Here is a 23,693-nt window from a genome sequence, read left to right as displayed (position 1 = left end):
TATTGCAAAGACAAGCTTGAAAATCTTAAGAGATAACACTGCAGACTCCTCAGGATTCAGAGGAATTTAAAAATAATTGATTAAAATGTATTTGATTGACATTATAATGACTGCATATTTAAAATTCCCATAAACTTTAAAAGGAATTATATACAAGGACAGAATGCATGTTAGCCTTCAGTGACGGTCACAATGATGGAAAAACACAGAGCAGACTCAGGCCAGTCCACTTCTTAGTGTGCAGGGCTCACATGTAGCTCCCAGGACTTGTGCATCACCAGGGGGAAGCCCTGCACGATGGAGCCAGCTGCCTTCCCCACTCCCTGCCACCATGTGCAGCTCCTGGGACTGTCAGGAAGTGGGGCTCCTAGAACAACTGGTTCAGAAAACTGTTCCACTGGACATTAAGGAACACCTCTTTGAGAATATGATTAGAGGAGAGGCCCACAGACAGACACAAGCATAACAGCCTGAGCACTAGCCCAGTCAGTGCTGACCTCAGCACCTCTTATTGTTTTAAAGACGATGATATTTTTCAGTAAGTAGCTGATAAGTGCAAAGTTAAGGAGAATTTTGAGTTTGAGGGTATGATCAGACAAAGAGCAACAGTCATATAATGAGCTTACTCTCACCTTTACTAGCAGGCCAATCCACACCCAGCAGCACCTGAAGCCCAAATTGACTGCCAAGGGAGCAGGGAAAAAATTTAATCCTTAAATAAAGAACTAACCATTTCATAATATTGTCTTACCAATTCTACCTCTGGCTACATGGTCACATCGGTTGTTATATAAAAATCAAAAGATGCCTTTCCTAATGTATTAACGGAATCTGTTGCAAATTTTCTGCCATGGTGGGGGACATTCATCAGTACTGCAGTTCAGAAAGTCAGTTTTGTCTTTGCTAATCTTATTTCATGTCAGCCCTCTCAGGATGGAGAACTTTTACCGGCAGTCTTACTGAGCAGGAGTTGGAAACTTACAGCCCACAGGCATATGTGGACCATGGAGCTACCGGATCCAGCCTAGAACCAATGGGTGCCTGCAGATGTGCAGAATGCCTGCTCTGACTTGCTGTAATTACAGAGCGTCGGAGCAGTCTCGACATCTTATGTATTCAGTGTCCTCCTGCTTCAAAATGGCAGCAGGATCATTTTAACTAAAGTTCATTGAACAAGCTTCAATTAAAACTGCCACCGCTACTGTTTTAAAGCATGGCATGCTGAACACATTAGATGCAGCAGGCACTTTAATTAAAGTGGTTCCCGAGACCCGCTTTAATTAAAGCGCCCCTCCTCCCCCCAGATCATGTGTAAAGACACCCAAAGGGCTTAGGCAGCACTTGGCTTCGCCTACACAACACTGCAGTTGAGCAGCTGTGCGAAGCAGCAGCAGTGGACGGGTTCTAGCTCTACCCAAGCTCATTTGTTCCAGCTGCCACCAGAAAAATGTTGCTGACCCCAGCTATTGAACATTCATTTTCTGCAGAGATAAATCACTGAAGCCTTCACTGGCAAAGCCCAAACTGTTCAATTTTTGTCCTTCTCCAGTACTGATTCCATTGGGAGACATTAGCAGTTACAGCAATGTCAGTTAAACAGCACTTCAACAGCTTTTCAAGATTCCTTCTCTCCTTCCCCGATCCTTGTCAAATTTGTAAGTATTACTTACATAGCCCAAGAACTGTAGTTGATTGGTTAGGTTAGCTGGAAGTCTAAATTTGCTGCTCCACCTCTGTTAATCAGAGCACTGTACTCCAGAAGTTGTGCAAATGCTAGGCTCTTAAAAAAACCCTTTGCACAGACTGCAAGAACCCTTCTACTGCCCTTCCAATGCCACCTCTCTCTTTCATCCAGAGACTTCCAAAAGATTTCATGTCCTTGGTGGGTTGCTCAGCCTAAAAACAAAATCCAGGAACCCAGGGTGATAAAAGGTGCTCTCCCCAAGACTGTATAGTTGAGAGGCATTTTGATGTTCGTTTAAAGTTAGTAGACACACACAACACAAAATCTACTTGCCATGATGTCTTAATCCCTTGCTAAAATGTCACCTACTATCTCTGGATAACTGAGCTTCCAAACAAGAAAGGGTAACATGCTAGAAATGATAAAAGTCTTAAAATTGTGGCCTATCGATAAAAGCAGTATTGTGCAGGGAATTTATTTTTTTACTTTTTCAGAATAATTTCTTGATTTTTTTCCTCATCCTTTGCTTGGTATTTTAGCTGAGGAGCAGAGCAGCAGGAGCAGAAAACTAAGAGATGTTCACGGAAAGACAGTGCGACTAGAAACTCATGGAGTATCCCTTCAGAATGACATCGGATAGGGCCGAGCAGCCGCAAGTCTCCATCCAAGTCCATAGCTCTGTACAGAGTATCAAAAAATGATGGCTGCTATGCAGTTTTCACCATAGATGCACATCCCTGTCAGAGTATTTAATCTTTCAGGTTCTTGCTCCTTTACCCTCTCCAATGTATTACCATAATCTGTAAATTGTTCAGGAAGTGGAATTGTCAGTTGAAAACTACAAAAAATGCATGGTTGTAGGGGCTGTGGGAAGCAAACAATCCTTACTCACCTAACCTCTGTACAGCATTGCACCAAATATAAGAAAGAAGGAGGCAGGGAGAAAAAGAAGAGGGGCATAGGCAGAACACACTAAAAAAATACAAATAGGTTCAATGGCAGTAAGCTATCAGTGGGACTATTCAGTATAATATATTTCTCAGTATTTTGTTATCCACAAAATGAAATGAGCAATTGATTGCTCATTAAAAATCACTGTGTAGCATGGATGTGACCACACACGGAATCCCTAATTTCCCTTGCTTCTCTTGACCCTGGTAGGTATTGGGGAACTAGCTGCGCACCAACAGAGATTTTGGGGGCCAATACCGATAGTCAATTTTTAAGTAGGCATATCGGCCAATATCAATCCAATTTCCGATACAGCTGGCAAGTCTTTTGTGGTGGAAGGGAAAGAAAGGGACATAATGGGGGCAAGTCAATGCCCCCCACAGTGAGGGAGGGAGTGGGGTTGGGGCAGAGCCACAGCTTGTCTAGGGGACATGGGGAGGGGAGGCAGCTCCCACCACTGCATACACCCCAGGACGGCATGTACCCCCCGGAACTGCACGGGGCAGGGCGGGCTGCAGCTGAGGGCTGGGGCTGTGCTGGGCTTTTCCCAGCAGAGTCTGGGCCAGGCTGCGCTCAGGGTGGGTGGCAGCAGCAGCACTGGGAGGGGGGCTAGAGAAAACCAGGATCCCTGCTCATCTTGTTTTGTAGACCTGGATGACCAAAATCTGCCACTCTTCCTTCTAAGCAAGGGAAGTTCCAGTTCTTGGAGCTTCCCACAGAAAACAACAGGGAGATTCCCAAACAGTGCAAAAGCACACTGCTATTCCCACTAATATATTAGTAGTTTTATTTTGATTATGGAAAAGTGTGGATTTTGGGGGGGGGGGTTGTTTTGTTTTTAAATCAGAGAAAATCGGGATCCCTGAGTATGACCCATCATGCCTGGCTAAGTGTCCAGTTTCAAAAATGCTGGTCAACACATGAGGATAAGGCACGAGTCACAGTATGCAGCACAACTTCCAATCTGTTTTGTATGCTTTTGACATGCCTTCTACATTCAGCACCCTTATACATTTCCATAATTACCAACAGACCTTCCTGTCTCTCTCTGAAAGTCTGTCCCATGTCAAACATTTGGGGAATAGTCAGAAGTTATTCCTCCAAAGGATCTGTGTTTGTAATTATGATTACAAACAGCTGAGCAGTGTGCTGGGACAAGAACCTACATGAGATGACAGGTAAAAGATAACTTCTGCCCATGCCAGAAGAAAAAAGGTCTCTCAATTCACCACAGATGAATTCCTGCTATCTGTTACACTAAAGGATATAGGATCCATACCCCAAAAAACTAGAAATTAGTAGCAGTAAGTACAGGGATGGGGTAAGCAGAGATTAGTGTGTATTATCAACAACAACAACCACCACCAAGAGAAAAAAATACTAGTATACAGGAAAGGCAGCATGCTTGCCTCAAGCCTGCAGGCACACAACAATTACCTGCACACTCATGAATGTAGACATGTTCTGCAATATATACCCAAAAAAGCAAGAAAAAAGCTGCAAAAACATTAGCAGATCAAAGGTCCTGCGAAATAACTGAAAAACAAACACTCAGAGTCAGCAAGACCATTTTACTGGCAAAATAAATAAATAGCTATTTCTAAAATATTACAAGAGCTAAAACATATTTAATAAACCACAGCCATCCAAAAATACTCAAGAAGATCCTACTTGAAGCTTGATCAATCTCAAAACTCCAAAGGATACAGCAGAAGATGAACTACTTAGCAAGCATATTTTAAATCTCTGGAAACAAAGACAACATAAGCAGATTAGGAAAAGGGAATTTGTAGCAGCCAAAGAATTGTACACGTAAATCCTTAGTGTACTGAGATAAGACAAGACCCAGAGGTCTATTTTTTTAAAGAAAGGAGATGAGTTTAGATGGGTCAGCACTATTTCAGAATGAAATATTTCAAACAGGATGAATGCTATAAACAAAATAAGGAAGGAGGCGCACACACTTAAACTAAGACAACACCTAGGATTCAGAGAACAAGTGAAACTAGTATACAAGAAGTTGTAAATGTTGGGAGACATCTTAGAAGAAAGAGGCCATTCTCCTTTGAAAGATAATAATTTTAAAATGCAATTATGAAATTCTATATAGTCGGCCTGACACTTCCGTATCAAATATGGTGAACATATAAATCTAATCCAAAAGAGAAGGCTGAGTGGGGATCTTGTGGCCTGTTATAAACTAGTCAGGGGGGATCAGCAGGCATTGGGGGAGTCACTGTTCCCCCGAGCACTGCCAGGAGTGACCAGGAATAACGGTCACAAGCTGATAGAGGGTAGGTTTAGGTTAGATATCAGGAGGCACTACTTCACGTTCAGGGCGGCTAGGGTCTGGAACCAGCTTCCAGGAGAAGTGGTGCAGGCTTCTACCCTGGGGGTGTTTAAGAGGAGGTTAGATGAACATCTTGCTGGGGTCATTTGACCCCAGTATTCTTTCCTGCCATGGCAGCGGGTCGGACTAGATGATCTGCTCAGGTCCCTTCCAACCCTAGAAACTATGAAACTATAATTGAGTAAACTAATAGCTTCAAAGCCAATTTTGAGGGGGATGGGGTGGGGAAGGGGATATCAGGCTTCTTTCTTTCATGTGTGTTCTCAAAAATACACTCAAGAAAAGAGTTTTACTTTCCAGGGCTGGCTTTTATACAAGACATCAATGCAACTTGTACTCTGAACAAACTAAGGTGGAACTATGGAGAGAATCACAGTTTTTAGACAGTAATATGCTTTAGAGAAAGAGGTAGGAATTATTTTTGTAGTAGGGTTTTTGTTTGTTTGTTTGTTTTAAAGAAATCTAACAACCATTTATACCAAAAAGCACTGTGACTCAGTGGATTGAGAACAGAACTAAGCCAAAAACCTGGCTCTCTGATTGGGTCACAACACAGTCGCACCAGTAACTGATTCCTTTTGCCTTGGTTCTTCCATGTGAAAAAATTAGAAAACACAAATGTACAGGTGCTGAGAGAATTGTAGACTTTAGCTGGCTTTATAGGAGTAGATTAGGGTAAGCAAAGCTGAGCATTTTCAAGCAGTTGAAAGAAATAGGAACAGGGAAGGAAAAAGATTTAAGCGTAGTTCTGAACTAGCTGCATCTAGTCCAGTTGCAAAATGGTAAATAGGACAACCACTTTCCATATTATCATCAAGGCCATTTTATATTATCAGTGAGATAATCAAAGTGCAATTTATTCTCAGACTGCTGTCCTTTTGCTCTAAATTTCAGTCTGAGCAGAGAGCCCCCCCGCAGCAATTTCCTAACCCCTTTTCTAAGTTTCTGGAAATGTGCATAAGATCTTTGCCCTGTAAGGATGGCCACTGGTTAGTGAATTTAGTATTACAGAATGTAGCAAGTATAGAGCTTAAGATGACCTTTCTTGTTTAGGAATTATAATCTTTTTCCTTTTTAAGTTAATAAGCATTTATAACTTTGTAGGCTTATAATCATGTTATTATTTGTAACGTTCAGGTTTTTAACCATTTTGTTATATGCAATCATTTTTCCAGAACCTACTTTATTGTTTGCAATACCAATACCTTTTTCTCACATTCAAAAATATTTTGTCAGTTGTTACTGGAATACCAGTTTTGTGTGCACCACTACTACTGCTTAGTTCACATTTTACTTGCTATACTTACAAATTAAAAATTTTGTTATTGTTCTCTTGTAACCATTATTTTAGACTACTTGTTTGTGTTAGGATCTAAGGGACAAAAATAAGTGCAAAAAAGCTGTCCTATCTGGAGGTCAACAAGATTAATATTTCTGCAACTCAAAATGCAAAGCACTGTACAAGAACTAATTGTTCTTTTGAATGATTCTTTTGCTTTTGAATTGAACTCAGTTTCCCAGCTGCCTCCTCTCTCCTAAAGCATTCTTATTTTTCTACACATTTAAAAACATCACATTTTAACAGTTTATAATACTTACCTTTGTCACTTCCATAATAATAGAAGATTGTCCTACTGAGAGCACACCAACGCTTTTGCCATTCAAAGCCAAGAAAACTGTGGTCTGAAATTAAACAATTCATATTTGAAAGCCTTTACTGCATACAATTTCACACAAATACAATGCATACTTCCAGCAGGTAGTGGAGAAGGTGCCTAGGTAAGAGACCTAAAACAAATGGTAAGAGGTAGACAGAGTGATTTGTAGTCAACGATGATAACAGAGAATAAAAAACAGGGTAGAACTAAAGGGAACTTGAAAGCGAGCAAAGGGTAAACCAGGACAGGGTCTACTGTGTGGTATTAAATAAGCCTGCCTCTCCCAGGGCAGGGGGAGCCATGGGAGAAGACCCCATAGCTGCCCTGCCCAGCCCCATCCCCCGCCTGGCCCAGGCTTTGTCCTGGCACTTAAAAAAAATTTTAAAAAATAAAATAAAGCTCTGTACTCACCGGCTACAAGAACGGCGATCCCCACTGCCCCAATCACTGCTGCTGCAACTGGTGAGTGCGGGGCTTTATTTATTTATTTTTTTTAAAGTGCCAGGAGGCTGGGCCTGGAAGAGCATCCATGGAGGCTTCTCCCACAGCTTTCCCCAGCTATGCCTGCCTCTGTCCTGGCAGGGGGAGCTGCAGGAGCTATATTCTGCTGCCACTTGCCCAGCTGGCGTGGGGAGGAAGGGTACGATGCAGGTGCGGGGCGGGAGGGGGGGCAGGAGTAATGCAGGCACAGTTTACTCTGGGTAGCAGCAGGACATAACGCCCACTCCCAGTGCTGCCGCACCGGCATCAGCACTAGGAGTGGGGGCTCTGCCTTGCCACCGCTTGCCAGCCAGTGCAGGTGGGGGCACAGGATGTGGGTGCAGCAGCACTGGGAAGGGGGGCTATGCCCTGCTGCCACTTACCCCTTTCCCCCTGGAGTGAGCCGCACCCGCATCCCACCCCCCTGCTCCCTGGCTGGGTAAGTGGCAGCAGGGCAGAGCACCCATTCCCAGCGCTGCCCCTGACCCCAGCTGGGCAGCTTGTCCAAGCCCTAACCCCAATCCCTGCCTCCCCCCCTTTTCTTTCCCCTCCCCCAAACACCAACAGACTTGTCAGCTGCCTGTTTAGTCTATGGCCAAATCTCCAAAAAACAAAATCGGCCAAATTTTTCCAAATCAATTCACATGCTTTGAATCAATTCAGAGCTTTTACTTGGTCTAACAACTAGATTCAGTTTCAGAGATTCAGTCTCCAAATCAGGCCAAATCTCCTCCGAATCAAATCAGTTAATGAAGCTTCGCACAGCCCTAGTATTAAATATGCTGAGACTGTAGGAAACTAGAATTGCCAGAACAGTAAGCATGTATTAGTGACAATTAAAAAAGTATTAAATCAAAATAAATATAGATGGAATTAAAGCCAATTTCAGTATTTACACTCTTGAAGGACAATAAATCTTGGTGGTCACTGAAACATGAAGTCAACATGCACTCTTTAATGTACATCCTGAAGTACATTTAATGTACATCCCTAATGTACACCCTTTCAAAAGGATGGAAAGTCTCTAAATTATGGCTACAACTGGCCAACACTTATGATATTTTGATATTTGTTTCATCCACTGTTATGCAATTTAGTAACGTAGACACAAAAACAGACTAAACATTTTCATGAGGTTTATTTTACCTTTTCTGCGCTTTTCAAGATATCCAGCCTTCAGAACAAACTGAAGATCCTGAGCTGCAATAGGAGGAAACTGGTTCCCTGAAAGAGAAATAAATGTTATAAACCACTATTTTTCAAGGAATTAGTGCTCTGGCTTACTTTAATAAGAAATATGACCAACTTTATATCCACAATGCTAATGAGCTACTGAAAAAAAAATGCAACTAATAACTGCTAATCCAGTTTAATTTAACTGGCCAAAAAAACCTCATTAGTCTGAATGACAAAGCTGTTGCTTGTGTTGCTTTGCCACTGCAGGGAGAGGAAAATTATAGCCATGTACCAGACCCTGCAAGCTTCGGGAAGAGAAAAAAATCTGTACCAAATTTCCAGACTGGAAACATTTTGAGAATTATTTAAACATAGGGGGTATTAGCTTGCATCTGAAGACACACTGCTTAAAATGATCTGGAGAAGCAAACAATACTTTGAAGTGTCAGATACAACCGTAATTAAATTGAGAATTTAATTTTCGACAATAACTTCTCCAAAGGTCTTCCAAAAAATATATCAGAAGAGCCTATAAAGTGAAGTGCACAAATTCATAGATTACAAGGCTGAAAGGGACCTTGGAAGATCATCGGGTCCAGCCCCCTGCACAAAGCCGCTGTCCCTATAAAGAAAAGAACCAAATGAAGGGATGACAACAAGTGAAGCTTGTTACTGGCAGAGAAGGCATATTTCATGCTACATTAAGAAGCACTGTTCAGAAAATAGATAATATAGATATTAGATTGAAAAGACAACCACATTGTTCAAATTTTCCAAACTGCTGCTGTGTTTTCAGGATTATTTTTTGATTTTGCATAGGAACTCAGCCATATCTTTGCAATGATCAAGATGGCCTATTGCTTTTCTTCCCATTGCCCCCACTGTTTATTTATACCTAGAAGTGTGAAATTAATTTGTTTTAAAAAAAAAAAAATTCTTCAGCACCTAGATTTCTAGTTTAATCTAAAATAATTTAGTTTCAAGTCCTCCCAAAACAGATTTTTTTTATTTAAATTTCTACTATAAAACATAAAAGGCAGAATTGTGTTTAAGCATGCATAATCATTTACATATGTATAAACATCTGGTTTCCCATGCTGCTATTATATACCATAAAAACCTAAAGACCTAACAGGTCATTGGAGGTAATAACCGTTACTTCTAAAATACGTTTAAGAATCACAATGGTAGTTTTGCACTACTACCTATAACTACCCATAGTTCTTGTTGTAGGAAGTCAGCAAGTTGTTCTTTAAAATTATTTACATAATCCTGTTAGTTCTATAGCAACTTCTGTGTTAAATAACCACTTAAAATATCCTATTTAGATTAAAGAACAAATTTGCACAACACCAAGTTAAATACCTTCTTTGCTAAGTAACTGAGGTCTGTTACGCTCTTCAGTAGTCATTTAAAACCAAATTTACTATACACTAATCTAGATCTTGGTACTCATTTTGTTAGTAAAACTTGTATTTCAAATGAAAAGAAGGTAATGAAAAAAGAAGAGCAAATGAAGTACTGAAGGCTATACAAGGAAAGCATACCAAACACGAGAAGATATTCCTCAAGATAATCCCAACAGTTTTCCAACAAAAAGAATAAAAAGAAGTCAGACTATGTAGTAGATGTTGTATTAACATTCTAGCTATTGAAAAATGGTGTATTCATATTTTAGCCTACTTCATTATTTATAAATATTTTCTTGTTAATATCCGCACCACACTAGGTACATTTTAACTTTGAAGGAATTTTTGACCAACATGATAAAAGCAAACTGGTTATATGTACATAAGTGTACACTGTTATAATGGGTTCCATTTGCAGGTAAATATGCAACCACGACGGAAGCACATTTAAGAATTTAGCACAAGGAACTCTACTCAAACCAAAAGCAGAGTCTCAACAGTGTAGAAGACGTATCCATGTCAAAATAAAATGAATCTGACTGCTGTCCAGGAGGTGGGGGAGGCAGCTGCATTTTCCAGAGAGACATGTTGTGCTTCTTTAAATTAGTCATTGGGAGGCATCAGTGTGCAGCACTTTCAGCTCTTGCTCAAAGTAGGGCTGGTCATAAAATGATCCTGAAGTTGAATTACTAGAGAAGGGGGAAGGGCAAGAGCAAACTCTTTTGAACAAAAATGGTTACTTCTTGTTAAATCTATTTCTTAAGTTCAAGATCTTCAACAAATACTTGGTTCCAATTTTATTAATGTATTTCTTCGTTTTAGTGAGGAAAGAAGGCTTGCAGGGAGTAATTTAGCACCTATGACTATCTTTAATGGCTTAGACGAGAGTTCAGACTACACACCAACTGCATCCTTGTGGTCTTTGCTGGTTGCCAGGTCACTGCTAACTGTGATGGTTTGCATTCCAGAAGGGACAGCCGCAGTTGAGAAAGCAAGTTTGAAACCAAATTCATTTCACACAGGGTCCTGATTGGAAGGTGATAAGAAATGGCAGAAGCAGGGTCTTCTGCTGAGAGGGGTGGGAGGCTTGAGCACACAGAGCTTGGAGAACCTATGAGCCATGTTCCACTTATGTATTCCCAAAATGATGCTTACAGGGGTCATCTAAAACAGCAGATTAAGGTCCACCTGCAAAAAAATTATAATAAAGTCCAAAAGTTCTTCGTACACATACGGCAGCCCAGGTTCACCCTGTGGCTCTTGTCTACTCTGTGCCAACAGCCAGAGTTGCCATGGCAAGAATTCCTCCCATGAGGGGAATGTAGAATGCGCTCAGCACAAAGTTAGCTTCTCAACTAATCACTTCCTAAATCCTAGTGTAGCAGGAATACCGTATCAAGGCCCGACAGAGCATTCTCCACTGCATACATTTAATGGATCAACAGGCACTTACACACGTGGGGAGCCTGCTCCGACATGCTGGAAATCCAGAGTACTCTGGAAGCCTCACATGCCATGTGTATCAGCGGTACAGCATGCCTCCGTACTGAGAAAGTGGCAGCTGTGCAGTTTGAACTAAAACACGTTCAATGTGCTTACGTTCAACGTTCACAGCCACCATTTTGTCAGTGCTGTGGCGGACTGTGCTCCTGATGCATGTGACGTGCAGGCGCTTTTAATTAGCACAGCTTGCTAATTAAAAGCACCTAGCACTGCATCAGAAATGTATATAAAAATACCTTGATCTCAGGCTTCATGTCAAGGCTGGAGCTGCTGTAATCTGGCAGTCAGGAAGCCAAGTCCTTTAATAATCTCGTTAATTCCTGCAGTGTGATTTTTTAGGAGCAGGATGGACCTGGTCTATTTTTTTAAATAATAGTAAATGTCATCTGATAGTGTTCCTGAATTTACACCAGCTACAAAATTTAAATACAAAACATTACATTTCTGATTTCTAGTGAATGTAAAACTGTTAAACTTCCTTTCCATACAGAGTAAATTAAAAGAATGCTGGATTGTATTGTACTGTGGTGTGTACCACTAGGAATATATTTTATTTTTTCCAATGTGGGATAAGGGATACATAAAGCAAGAAATAATTAGAGGTCAATGCATTCTTAAGAGATGGTTAGCATGCTTATGGGAGGTTAAGCAGGCAAAATGGAGATAAGTGTTATTCAGTAACAGCTAAGTGGTTGATTATAGCTTGTCTTCCTTGTAAAGCACAGTAGCTGCAATTATACAGTAATAATGGTAAAGAACTTTTCCTCAAGTATGAGCCATTCAACTTCTTTGAGACATCCTAAAGGAAAACTGGTAAATCAAAACATAATTCTTAAAAAGCATTTAAAGTAATCTATATCTTGCCCTGAATTTTTTACAGTCATTATTCCTTCTCAAAATATGTATCTTATAAATAAAAAGGAGATCGCTTAACTAAGCAACCTACACAATGAGATCTAGTCTCAGTGTCACAGCTCAACAAAGACGGTACATTGTTCTAGCAAGTGTCTTCCTTCCTTTCCTTCTACCTCCCTCACCAGAAAACACCCAACCACACAACCCTTTCTCAATATATCCTCAGTATTCTTTGATCTGGAAATAAATATTTTTACTATTCTAATGTACAATTATCCTTTGGGTCTGTGCACAGCAATACAATATAGTTGTCTGTAGTCCAACCACAGTTAATCTATAATGGGTATTTTTCAAATTTATGTTCCAAATATTTTCAGAGTGCTTCACTGCCTTCCTTTTTCACGTCTTTGCAACAGGTTTTTAGCAGAACTTGCAGATTCACTGGGATCACACAGGCATTGCCGTGAATGCTTCTGTTACTGCTTCAAACTTGCAGCCCCTGAGCTTTCAAATATGCACCTTAGCTTAGTGCCTACTCCACCCCAAACTGCTGATTTTCATTTAATTAAATTAAATTAAAGAATTCTACTCACAAAATTTAAGGGAAGGTGATCAGCTGGCAATTTGTATAAACTCTCATTTGTTTCATTAATGGTTTTCAATACCTTTGGAAAGAATATTTCAGTAACATGCAAACAGAAACACCTGCTAGCTGGCAAAAGGCTTAACATGCAACACCCAGTATTAAAGTGCTAATATTTTAACAGCAAAAAACATTTCACACTAGACACCAGATATCAATTATGTATTTTCAAGACTTCTCCAAGGAAAATAAAGTTATATAGCTTTACAAACCACTTCTTTCAAGGGTAGCTTGTGCATTTCCTATGGCGGTATCTACAGCATTGGCTACTTTGCTCTATAATAATATTTAATTAATAATTTCCATTACACATACTTGGCTCTTGGGGCTTTTTTCCCCCCATGCTGACTGGTGGGAGGACAGGGGCCTCGTCCTATACTCAAGTAAATACAGTATTACTCTGCAGAAACTGAAAGCAGTGGGTGAATCAAATACTATTTCAGTTTCAGTGTTCTGGTAATGCAGGCGTTGGTAATGCATTGGTTTCTGGTAATGCGCACAATAAAATATCTGTATTTCAAGCTATACAAATAAGTCAGTGTGATGTCAAGCTTTACATTATAAATTTCTAAATAAAGTAAGCTATATGACAATTTTCTGTCATCTGTAGAGAGCAGTGATTCTCAACTAGAGTGCCTGGAGATCTTTTGAAGGATGCCATGCATTACTGCACTGTTTGGGTGGCAAATGCAATTCACAGGATAAACCCATAATTTTCAAACAAGAATCCATAGCATTAAAAGCATCCTGACCTGCAGTAAGCTTGCTTTGATCTCTGATCTCTTTGAGACAGAACTGCTCTTTATTTTTCTGAGGTAAAAACAAAATGTGAAAACTAAGAGCTAACATTTTATGACAGAACTAGCAAGCTAGAGAGAATGTGTGTGCACTTATATCTATCGATATATCTATAGATAGATAGAGCTTATATGTAGATCTAATTTTATATCATATAGAAAGCTTATTTTTGTACAGCTATATAATCTCTCTCTATATAAGCACTAAAACATAAACTGTCTCGATATAAAATTAAATTAAGTTATGACAATTTTCTGGTCCTGCACACAGAGCAAGAACAAGCTTATATAAGCTGAATTTTCTAATACACTGTGCACAAGTTGCACCTAAATTGAGGCATGTTACATATTTCCCTTTAGTTGACTAAGAAAAAATCTGCCAATGCGAATTTGCATTCAATTGCAGGTAAGAGAAGTGAAATAAAAAATGAACCACTGCATTTCAAACTAGAGGAGCAAGTTTGAAATCTATCCAGCAATACCAAATAATTCCAAGAAAACAGGGAACTAACAGACTAACACAAAACACCATTACGACCCCTTAACATAACATGTACAATGTTTTATAAATGTAACTCGAGTACTCCAAGTGCTCTTTCACAGAACAGTTTGGACTCTGTAGAACAATTCAACAGTTCTGACTTCTGGCCAAACACTTGGCCTGGTAAGCTTCTGAAAGGAAACATATGTATATAAGCTGTCTTAGCATTTTAAGTGCTCCTGCAGCTTGTATCCCAGAACAAAATGTTATAACATTACTCGTTACAGCTGAAAATCTTTCATGTGTAAAAAGAAAAATATTAAATCTCCTAAGCTACAGAACAGAACGTAATTTTAAAAGGGAAGCTTCAAGATTTCAGCAGGCATATACAGATGTGAGGAAATTATACTTTTTATTTTGAGCATTTTTTGGCAATGAATATACAATTTTTTTTATGAACTGCTGTATATAAAATAGTTTGGTTGGGCTGTATACCAACAGGCACTAGATTTTCGTAGGTTTCTTCTACTACTGATAATCCAAGTGAAAAGTTATACCCAGCTTTCAATAAAGTATTTCACTAATGCCTTACCTATCCTTGAAAGCTAATTAGGATTAAGACAGGAACTGAATTTAAAGTGTGACACCTTTTCCAGAATAACTACATTGACATCCTACTCTGGAGTGTCAACACATGGAGTTGTTCAGAAATAGCTTGTTTTAAAGTAACTATTCCTTAATAGCATCATGTGCAGACAAGCTCTTCATAATTAAATAAAATATACTGAAGACAAGAAGGAACATATTTGACCCTTTCAAGTTTTCCCTTATATACACAAACTGGATACAGAATATATTCCAATAAGAACAAAATAAGGCTCCTTCCAGTATAATCAGAGAATCCCACAACAGTGAAACTCCACTTACAAAACAGGTCATGCACTACTGTATGTGAAATATTCCACTCTCCTCAAAAAGGGCCCAGGGATCTCAGACAGCTGATGTATATCTTTAAAAGCCCAAATATAAAAGTTCTACCAAGAGCTATATTATGTCACTTCTTCTGTAACCCATCTGAAGAAAAGTAGTGAAAGACAACTAGCTTCCTTGTCAACAGCACACATGCGACACCCACTTTTAGATCTATTCAATAGACACAACCATCCCTGTCATGGATGTAAAGAATCACTACTGGTTTGGCAGTTAAATGAAAAGCAGCTGACTGCTATTGTATTCAGTCAAATTAAAAAAAAAAGGGGGGGGGATGAAGAAGGAGAATATCACATCTAGCAACAATGTTGTCCTCACCTTCCATCAAAAGGCATCTGGCTCCATTTGCCAATTTTGCACCAAGTCTCAAGATGTCAACAGACACTTCATTAATCTCAAATACAGACAGAAATAGAAGAACTGTTTTCTTACAACTTGTACTCTAGTCTGTTTCTTGCCAGGACATTAGGGCTAGGGGCAGACGTTCAAAAAGCCTGAGCTTGAATTGATTCAGTCTTTGCAGGTTAGTCTAATCTGACTGGGCTGAACTAGTTTGAAACTCGTCAAACATTCTCCCTGGACTGAGGAAATTCAAGCACATACCTGCAGTGGCTCAAGCTCAAAGCCAGGGGGTGCTAGAATAGCCCTCCCTTCCCTTCTACAGGGAGCTGAGCTGAGGGGGGTGTAGCCACGCCCCAGCAGGACTTTTACTAGGGAGGTCTGCCTGCAGAGTCCCAGGCTTTTTCCCCACTGGCTGCTCAAGGGGCAGGAGTGTTACCAGCCCCCAGCTAGCACTCTGAGGCAAGAGCATGTGTGCAGTCCATGCATCTGCAGATCATATGGAACATTTTGATCTCCCTCCCTGCTTCATCATACAGTCTGCAGCAAACTGACAGGCAAGCAAGCTGGGGACGGGGGCTGATAACTGTCACCTGATTAGCAAAATAATCGCCTCCCTCCACATTACTTCAAACTTCTTAAGCAGGCTGACATGTTGATTAGCTCTAAAAGCCCTAAGCGGTCACTGTTCTGTCTGCCTATCCCAGTGAAATTGGAGATGCACACACACCCAAACACCTCTCGGCATTAGTTAGCATACCACACAATCCCTGCTGTGGCAAAGAGGAAGAAGGGATCTCTGCGTGTGTGTGTGTGGGGGGGGGGGGGGGGGGGGGGGGGGGGGGGGGAAACATGGGGAAGTCCGCAAACCTTGCTGTGCCTGCAAGTTCATGCCAAGCTCCAGCACAACAACTACGTAATCAGTTCTAATTTCATTTAAAAAACATTAACTTCTATCATTATGACATATTCTTTCAAGAACAGTGTTATTCCATATTTTTATTCAGGGAAATTCTCCCAAAAAAACCCAGAATCTTTCAAATTGGTATATACATTTTTAACAGATCCATTGGATGCCCTAGGAATACGGATATTTAAATCCAAGGGTAAGCAACAGTCATCCACCAGGTTCCAACTCTCTTCTAGGTTCAGGATTAGCTTTGCGTTTCAAATTACACAAGTAAATAGACCAGGGGCAGGCAATTATTTTGGGTGGAGGGCCGCTTACTGAGTTTTGGCAAGCCCTCAAGGGCTGCATGACAGGCAGCCAGGGGCAGATAAATATTAATTTTCTAAAAAATTTTAGGGGCCCCGCAGGCTGGATAGAATGACCTGGTGGACCACATCTGTCGCACGGGCTGCATTTTGCCCACTTCTGATATAGACTTCTGTATCTCTAATACCAATGATTAGGCTCCGAACCTAGAAACAGGAGCACTGGAGCTCCTGTGCTTGGTAATGGGACTATAAGTTAGGAGATGGTGAGTGACAGAAGACTGGTAGCCATATTTAAGATTTTATGATTCCATAACAGGTCACAGGACTGGAAAGATGATCTGCTGAAGGAACCCAGGACCTTGCAATAATCCTTATGGCATAGAAATGACATGGAATAAAGGCTAAGTATTTATTTACTGTATTGATTAAATGCAACCCTGATCTTGGACCTTTTACTTTATGTCCTTTTAATTCTTCTGAAGTATCTTAGTAGCTGTATTTTATTTTATTTTTTTTTAATCACACCAATTTTAAGAATTAAGAACACAAATTACAAAGTGAATACACTGTCACTGAAGCCAAGCTGGTTGAGACAGCACAACAGTTTCAGTAACCGTACCGTACCAAACCTCACTGAAGAAGACATGCAGTCTTCTTCAGTGGAATGCTGCATTAAAAGAAAGAACATGAAAGTTCTGGTAAAACAGACATTTCTTTCTGCGCAAATTAAAAACTACCGATTCATTTTACTTTTAAAAAAAATGCACAGAAGATCATCCTTGTGCCAAGTCTAAACTAGAATTATCAAGTTGCAGCTGGGAACAATTTTAAAAATGAACCTTCCCCTGCATCATCATCATCCCCCACCACCAAAAAAGCAGCAAATGGGAGTTTTAATGAAAATGCTGATACAACTTTAACAATGGCAGTGCTAGCAGTGTTGCTATAATAAATCTGTCAGTTTCTATAATGCCTATGACAAACCCATTAATATGAATGATGTACACTTCACATAACACACTACATAGCAACTGCACAGGTTATGTCATCTTCATTCTGAGTAGCAAATCAGTAATCAATATTTGTAAAAGCAGGCTAAGCCTTTGTAAAATCACTGGTTTAGTGATTGAAGAGTTTGCTCAATCTGTACAGTTAATCCCTCTTCATGTGCTTGAGCCCTCTATTTATTCCAACCACTTACAGTGGTACCTATAACAGATTAATACATCTCCACATGCTAAATGTGTCTTGACAACTGGCACAACATACTGCTGTCAGGATAATCTTTATAAACACTAGGCTATTTCTTAGCGAGCCTGAAGCCAACATTTAGAAACCAAAAGTTTACAAATAGTCTCAGAGAGACCTCCTCATATATAACATCACGTTTTCACTGAATTATTCCCTATTGAAACTAGCATTATATTTTGTTCCAGAAAAAATATGCTAGTGTTTCAGATTCATAAGAAGTTAAAATAAAATTTCATGAAGTCACATATTAGGGTTTTTTTTTTTTATAACAAGAATTCTCCACAGAAAAAAACCCAGAAAAGTAACAAAGAATTTCTCTGTGCTACAATATGCTGTGCCTGTAAGCGAAAAGCTTACTGCCTGGGTAACTATGAGTAGTCAAAGTCCACTAGCCAAGGAAATTAACTGAACAAACATTAGCAAGTTAACATTCTATAAAATAAAAACAAAAGTGACCATCAAGTTTTCAGCAAGATAGAAAGAGTAATATGATTAGAACAACCAGACAAAAATATTTAGATATGTGTATAGGCAAATTTCCACTGTAAACTGAAATTTACAGCACATTGGCAAAGATTAGGTTGATCTACAAAGTTCTTAATGCATCTCCCATGGAATAGATAAAGGACCAATTAGAAGAAGGTATAATTTCACTGATTTTCTGAGAATGCCAGAAGCAATAGTACAGATCAAATTTGTGTCAATCTTATATCTCTAGGAAACTATTTAGGCTAAGCATATCAAAACACATTAGTCCAACTATTTTTGTTACAAAAAATTTCAACTCATCTGAGACACAGAAAAGCCATTTGCCATATATTATGGGGGTGTTTGTTTTACAATGAACAGGCAAAACATTTTATCTTTACATCACATTTTTTGGGTAACCGACTAAGTAAGATACCTGAGAAAGCCACTTTGTGATGTATGGGGCCTTCTAGTTACTTGTCTTGCATCAACATTGTATCTAATTGTTTGTACTAGCCACCAGAGGCAGATTCATAGCAGGTGCAGTAGTGCAGCTGCACACCTTTCTGATTTCTGCTCCACCCAGACTTTTTATTTTTATTTTTATCTTAAACTGAATAATATCATTGCAGTGCCCTAGCATATCAGTAAAGCATCTACTTTCTCTTTAACTGGAGAAAAATGTGTTGCATTATGTGTGATGGTGTGCCACATCATCTGCACCCTGCTCTTCAAAATCCTAGATCTACTCATGCTTCCCACTAAGTTTCAACAGCTAAGGAAAATTAATATAGTTAAAGTATACTGCATTTTCTCACATACTGCATGCCCCTAAATAAGGCACGCAATTTACTGCTGGAAGGTAAAATACAGAAAAAAGATTTTCTGCATTCTAGAATAATGGCCACCTGGATGACACAGTAAATCCCCTGCTTCTATTCTAGTACTATAACAGTGAAGAAAAATCAGCTTCCCTGCTGAAGATACTCTCCCCAGTTTTGAAGGGCTCATTTTGGAAGGAAAGGTGCATGAGCTATGCAAGTAAATACAAGATTGTGAAGCTTAAGTGGTTAATTCCAGGAATTCACCAAGGGAAATTGAAGTTTTTGGAGTTTTCACAGCTGAATCTTCTAGAACCATACACGAACAGCTCCAGACAGAAGAGCAAGTGGGTCTAGGGGAGGGCAGTAGGGAGGGAAGGTTACTGGAAAAGGACTGGTAGGCTAAGACTATAACTAGTCCAAGCAACAGAAGAACACGGTGGTGTTCAGCACAGAAATAATGTAATCTGTTAGCATGTACGGATCAGAAGAGGACAGAATAAAACAGCTCCACATGGCTTCAGGCTTATAATTTAGAATAAGGAAGGGACCTGAAATGCAACTTAAAGAAAAAGGAATACAGACGTAAACAGACACCATAACCATGCCTTTACCTGAGCAAACGACAAACTGAATATTTGATGCGTCTGATTGAGGATTTAGGATGCACATATCCACTTTTGAAACCAATATCCCAGACACTTAACATTAATAAGTACCTTCCATATTTAAGGCAGCTAAGACTAGTTCAGCAATCTACAGCCCATGGGCCAGATCCAGCCCACCAAATGATTTCATTAAGCCCATAAAGCACAGATATCAACAGTGTTTCAGTGGTAAGGCAATATGGCAACACTTCAGCAGCATGTACCACAGGCCAGGATGGAAGTACCAGGCCACTTTGGATCCAAATGCATTATTTCATCCATTCCTAAAAGGCTGCTGACCCCTAAGTTAAGACTGGAAAGAGGGGGGGATAGAATAAGATGTCATTTCAGTATACAGAAAGCAGGAAAACTGAAAACAGGTAAACAGATAAAACTGCAAGGTGACAGTTTAATGAGTACAGTACAGTACAGACATACATACAGACAGACATACAAATAAAGAAAATTACTAGATTCAGATTCTGGTCTGGATTCAGAGTTTTACGCCCTGAGGCAAGACAGCCAATCCACAAAAGGGTATGGACTTGCCCTGCTCATCTAAATGTTGAGCTCTGGTCATTTTTCAAAAGTGGTAGCATTTGATAATTAATGTTGCAGTGCATAATTTCAAACGGTCTAATATTCACCAGTTGCATGTACCAATACTAAATAAAGTGCACTGATGAACAACAACAACAAAATAGTACCCAAAATGTAACATGGCTGCTTCAAAGTACAAAACAAATCAGTATTTCAGAAGGCTTGCAAATTGACAGAGAAGGATGTTGTATTCTAGCTATTAAAAACCTGCCCAAGGGAAAAAGTAGTTTTGATGTAGTTTGCCATGCTTTGGGTATACAATAAGCTGCAGCTTTAAGCTTACTTTCTATGCCACTAATGTGGTCTCTTATGGTTTGACAAAAGGCAAGAAAAGGAGCTAAAAAAGAAAAATACTTTGATCATTCAATAGTGTATATGATTAGTGAGAGTACTCCAGCGTGCTGACCAGGGAGTTAACTACTGAATCCCTATAATAAAAAAACAATTTCCGATTGAATAGCTGATTGAAGCAGCTTTAGCTAATAGCACCAAAAAGCCCCAGTGAAGCACCTGATCTATACAGACACCACAAAGCCAGGTCAAAGTAAAGTGCTACTTCTTCCAGTAAATAGATGAAAGAGTCGCAAACAAACTTTAAAAAATGGATTCGCCTTTAAAGGAGAAAAACATGGAAAACCATGGATTTTCCCTTGAAGGCTGGCAGAGTTCCAGCCTGCAAGGAGCTGCTTGGGGCCTCCAATGGCCTACACCCCAAACCCCCACCCCTGCCCCACACACTGGGGGGCTGGGGCCTAGAGGTGGGGTGCAGTGGGTCAGGAGTGAGGGGCACGAACCACTGCTATAGACTGTTCCAGGTTTTAGTCAATAGCAAAGCTAACTGGGTTTCCAAATGGCACAAGAACCAAAAAGGTCTCTCCCACCCCTCCCCCTTTACAAAGACAAGTCTGAAGCTGCAGAGAAATCTAAAAGTTGATTACAATTCCACGAACTGTATCCCACTGCCAATCAGCCAAAGCAACAGGAATTCAATCAGGAACATACAGAGTGAGCTAAAGCAGCAGTCAGCACCACAGAAAGAAGAAAACACAGATAGCATTTTGACCTACAATGACCCAAAAGGTGCTAATGGGAGCACCTTGTTTGTGTGCATGTCTCTCTCTCAGCAGCCAGCTTCAGTAACGTCCTCCAACTTCTCCACCTCCTGGTGCATGCATGTATCACATCTGAATTTGGACACTTGACCTTACAACAAAACGTGAACCAGTTTGTGACATGCTGGGTCATCGAAGAGGCACTTTGCAAGATGGAAGAAAGAGAGCTGACCCTACATGCGTAACCTCACGAGGGGGATGAGGAAAGGGGTTTCAGTTTCTGGCGACACTGTTTTTCTTGTTATTGCTGACAAGGTGTTTCATGTTTGGCCCTTAGGAGGGCCACATACCTTGCACTTTCACCATTTGTTTTTAAGATCTGTATAAAGTTTTTAAAAAGTCAAAGTTCTTCCCTCTCCTTCAGGTGAAGGGAAATATTAGGCTGTGTTGCAAGTCTGTACAGGCCCAAGCCAAGCAACTGACAGCACTGCTTGTGCTCGAGGCCAGATTGCAAGAATGGGAGAAAGAAGAAAACATCAATGTGCAGGTGGTAAAAGAAGAGCAAGCAGACTGACAGGCTAGAACACTGAATTCTTAAAGCTTTTTTGAGAGTAAGGAGGCAGTCCCTGAAATATCGCCTAGGGGCCCTTTTAACCATTTAACATGAGTTGGTCCACTACCATAATTTTGGTCAACATAGAAGACAGACTAAGATATTACAGCATTATAACTGGTATAACATTTTTTCAAGCAACCAACAGGCAGTTAGCAATCTTCAGTTCAGTGCTGAAATACGTACTCTCCCTGACTCTCTAGCTGCATATAAAGACATATCATGACCACATTACTAGTTGCAACTAGAATGTTAAAGTGCCTTTTGGGACTTTTCTAAATATATATCTTTTAGAAAGGTAATATAGAAGATTCATGAATTGTTTTAGGTCTCATATGTGATTAGAGAGATTTCAGAACAAAGTCTTAAACATTTATTTAGGTTTTCATGGATCTCTTTGTAGTGATGTATCTGTATTTTGAGGATTCTGCACATTCAGCATGGAACGAAATTTTTTTTATTCAGTTTACTAGCTCTCCCACAGATTCTACCTAGGAGATGTGGGGTGATTTGGTCTTCAAAAACCAAGGAAGAAGTAGGAATGGTAAAGTAAAGTAAAATAAAATGATTACTAGTCACATAATCCATAGAAAGGTTCTTGCTATGGACAACTGGGAACTTTAAAAGATGCACATTAGAAAAAAAATCTTAGCATTAATCTTACATAGGGCTGACTATGTACAGGACAAAAATATACAAGGAGCTTGTCAACACTACTGTCATGTATAGAAAGGAGAATTAAGAGCTCATTTGTTATTCTCAGTTGGAGAGGTCACCAATGTTATCTTGCACATGCCGATTTGATACACTATGCATGATTAATGCTTGTTTAAAGGACACTGCCAAGGCTGTAGGTCAAAATATGACCCACAATTTTTTTATATCTATATGTAAAGTATTTAATTCTTCATGCATGTTTTTCTTCCCCTCTTAAAAATATTTCAACCCTTTTTTCCTAAAAAATACATAGCTGAAACACAGCAAACAAAAACAAAGATTCTAGGTGTCAAACTTTTTTTTCCTTTTTGGGTGGTTGTTTCAGTTTTTACCACTACAATATGCAAAACACTTTTTAGTATAAATATAACTGCCTTCACAAGCTTGTCCTTCAAGGCTTTTCGTTTTTCCCCATTTCCATCAAGTCAAGAAGGTATTTATTTTAAAGATAGATATAAAATACATTCCTTTGTTTCAGTTTAAAAGTATACTGCCCAAGAATGGTAAAAGACATAGTATTTTTCTAGAGGTCCTAAAACATGCTCACACATGGACTAGATCTTCAGTTCACTCTTCCCCTAGTTACTGTCCACCAAATTATAGGCAGGAATTTTATTTACTTTAAAGCTTTAAAATTATTTTAAAGTTGCAGACTGGTGTTTCTGAACCTGTGCGTTGCAAGAATATATAAAAGGGTCATGATCAAACTTTTAAAGTGGATCAACAGACTTTAAAAATAGATTCTCCTTTAAAAGAGAAAAATGTGGGAAACCATGGGCATATGTAGACAAAACAGGGGCCCTAAATTGAAGCGGTGGGTTTTAAAAACACCGCTTCAATTTAGGGCTGATTAAACCCCTGTGCCGTGCACACACCCCACTGATTCTCTGGAGGGGAGGGGAGGGGAGAGGAGAGGAGGGCAAGCTGCCAGTGGGCAGAGCGGTTCCTGGGCTGCGGGGGCAGGAACTGGTGCTTCCCTCCACAGCAATG

General features: G+C 39.8%; 1 protein-coding gene across 1 annotated transcript in view; it reads right to left on the bottom strand.

The window, feature by feature from the left end:
• SKAP2 (src kinase associated phosphoprotein 2) overlaps positions 1-23,693 on the bottom strand; it is a 166,057-nt gene that overhangs the window by 61,390 nt on the left and 80,974 nt on the right. The window contains exons 5-6 of the mRNA XM_090046706.1: positions 8,270-8,347; positions 6,585-6,668 (exon numbers count right to left, since the gene is read on the bottom strand). Coding sequence (XP_089902832.1) covers positions 6,585-6,668; positions 8,270-8,347 — 162 coding nt within the window. The remainder of the gene's footprint in view (positions 1-6,584; positions 6,669-8,269; positions 8,348-23,693) is intronic.

Source organism: Crocodylus siamensis, chromosome 5 (assembly GCF_052110815.1).
Source record: "Crocodylus siamensis isolate JL-2025a chromosome 5, ASM5211081v1, whole genome shotgun sequence".
Lineage (NCBI taxonomy): Eukaryota > Metazoa > Chordata > Crocodylia > Crocodylidae > Crocodylus > Crocodylus siamensis.
The sequence above is the reverse complement of the archived record's forward strand: the minus strand, read 5'-3'. Positions and strand labels throughout refer to the sequence as shown.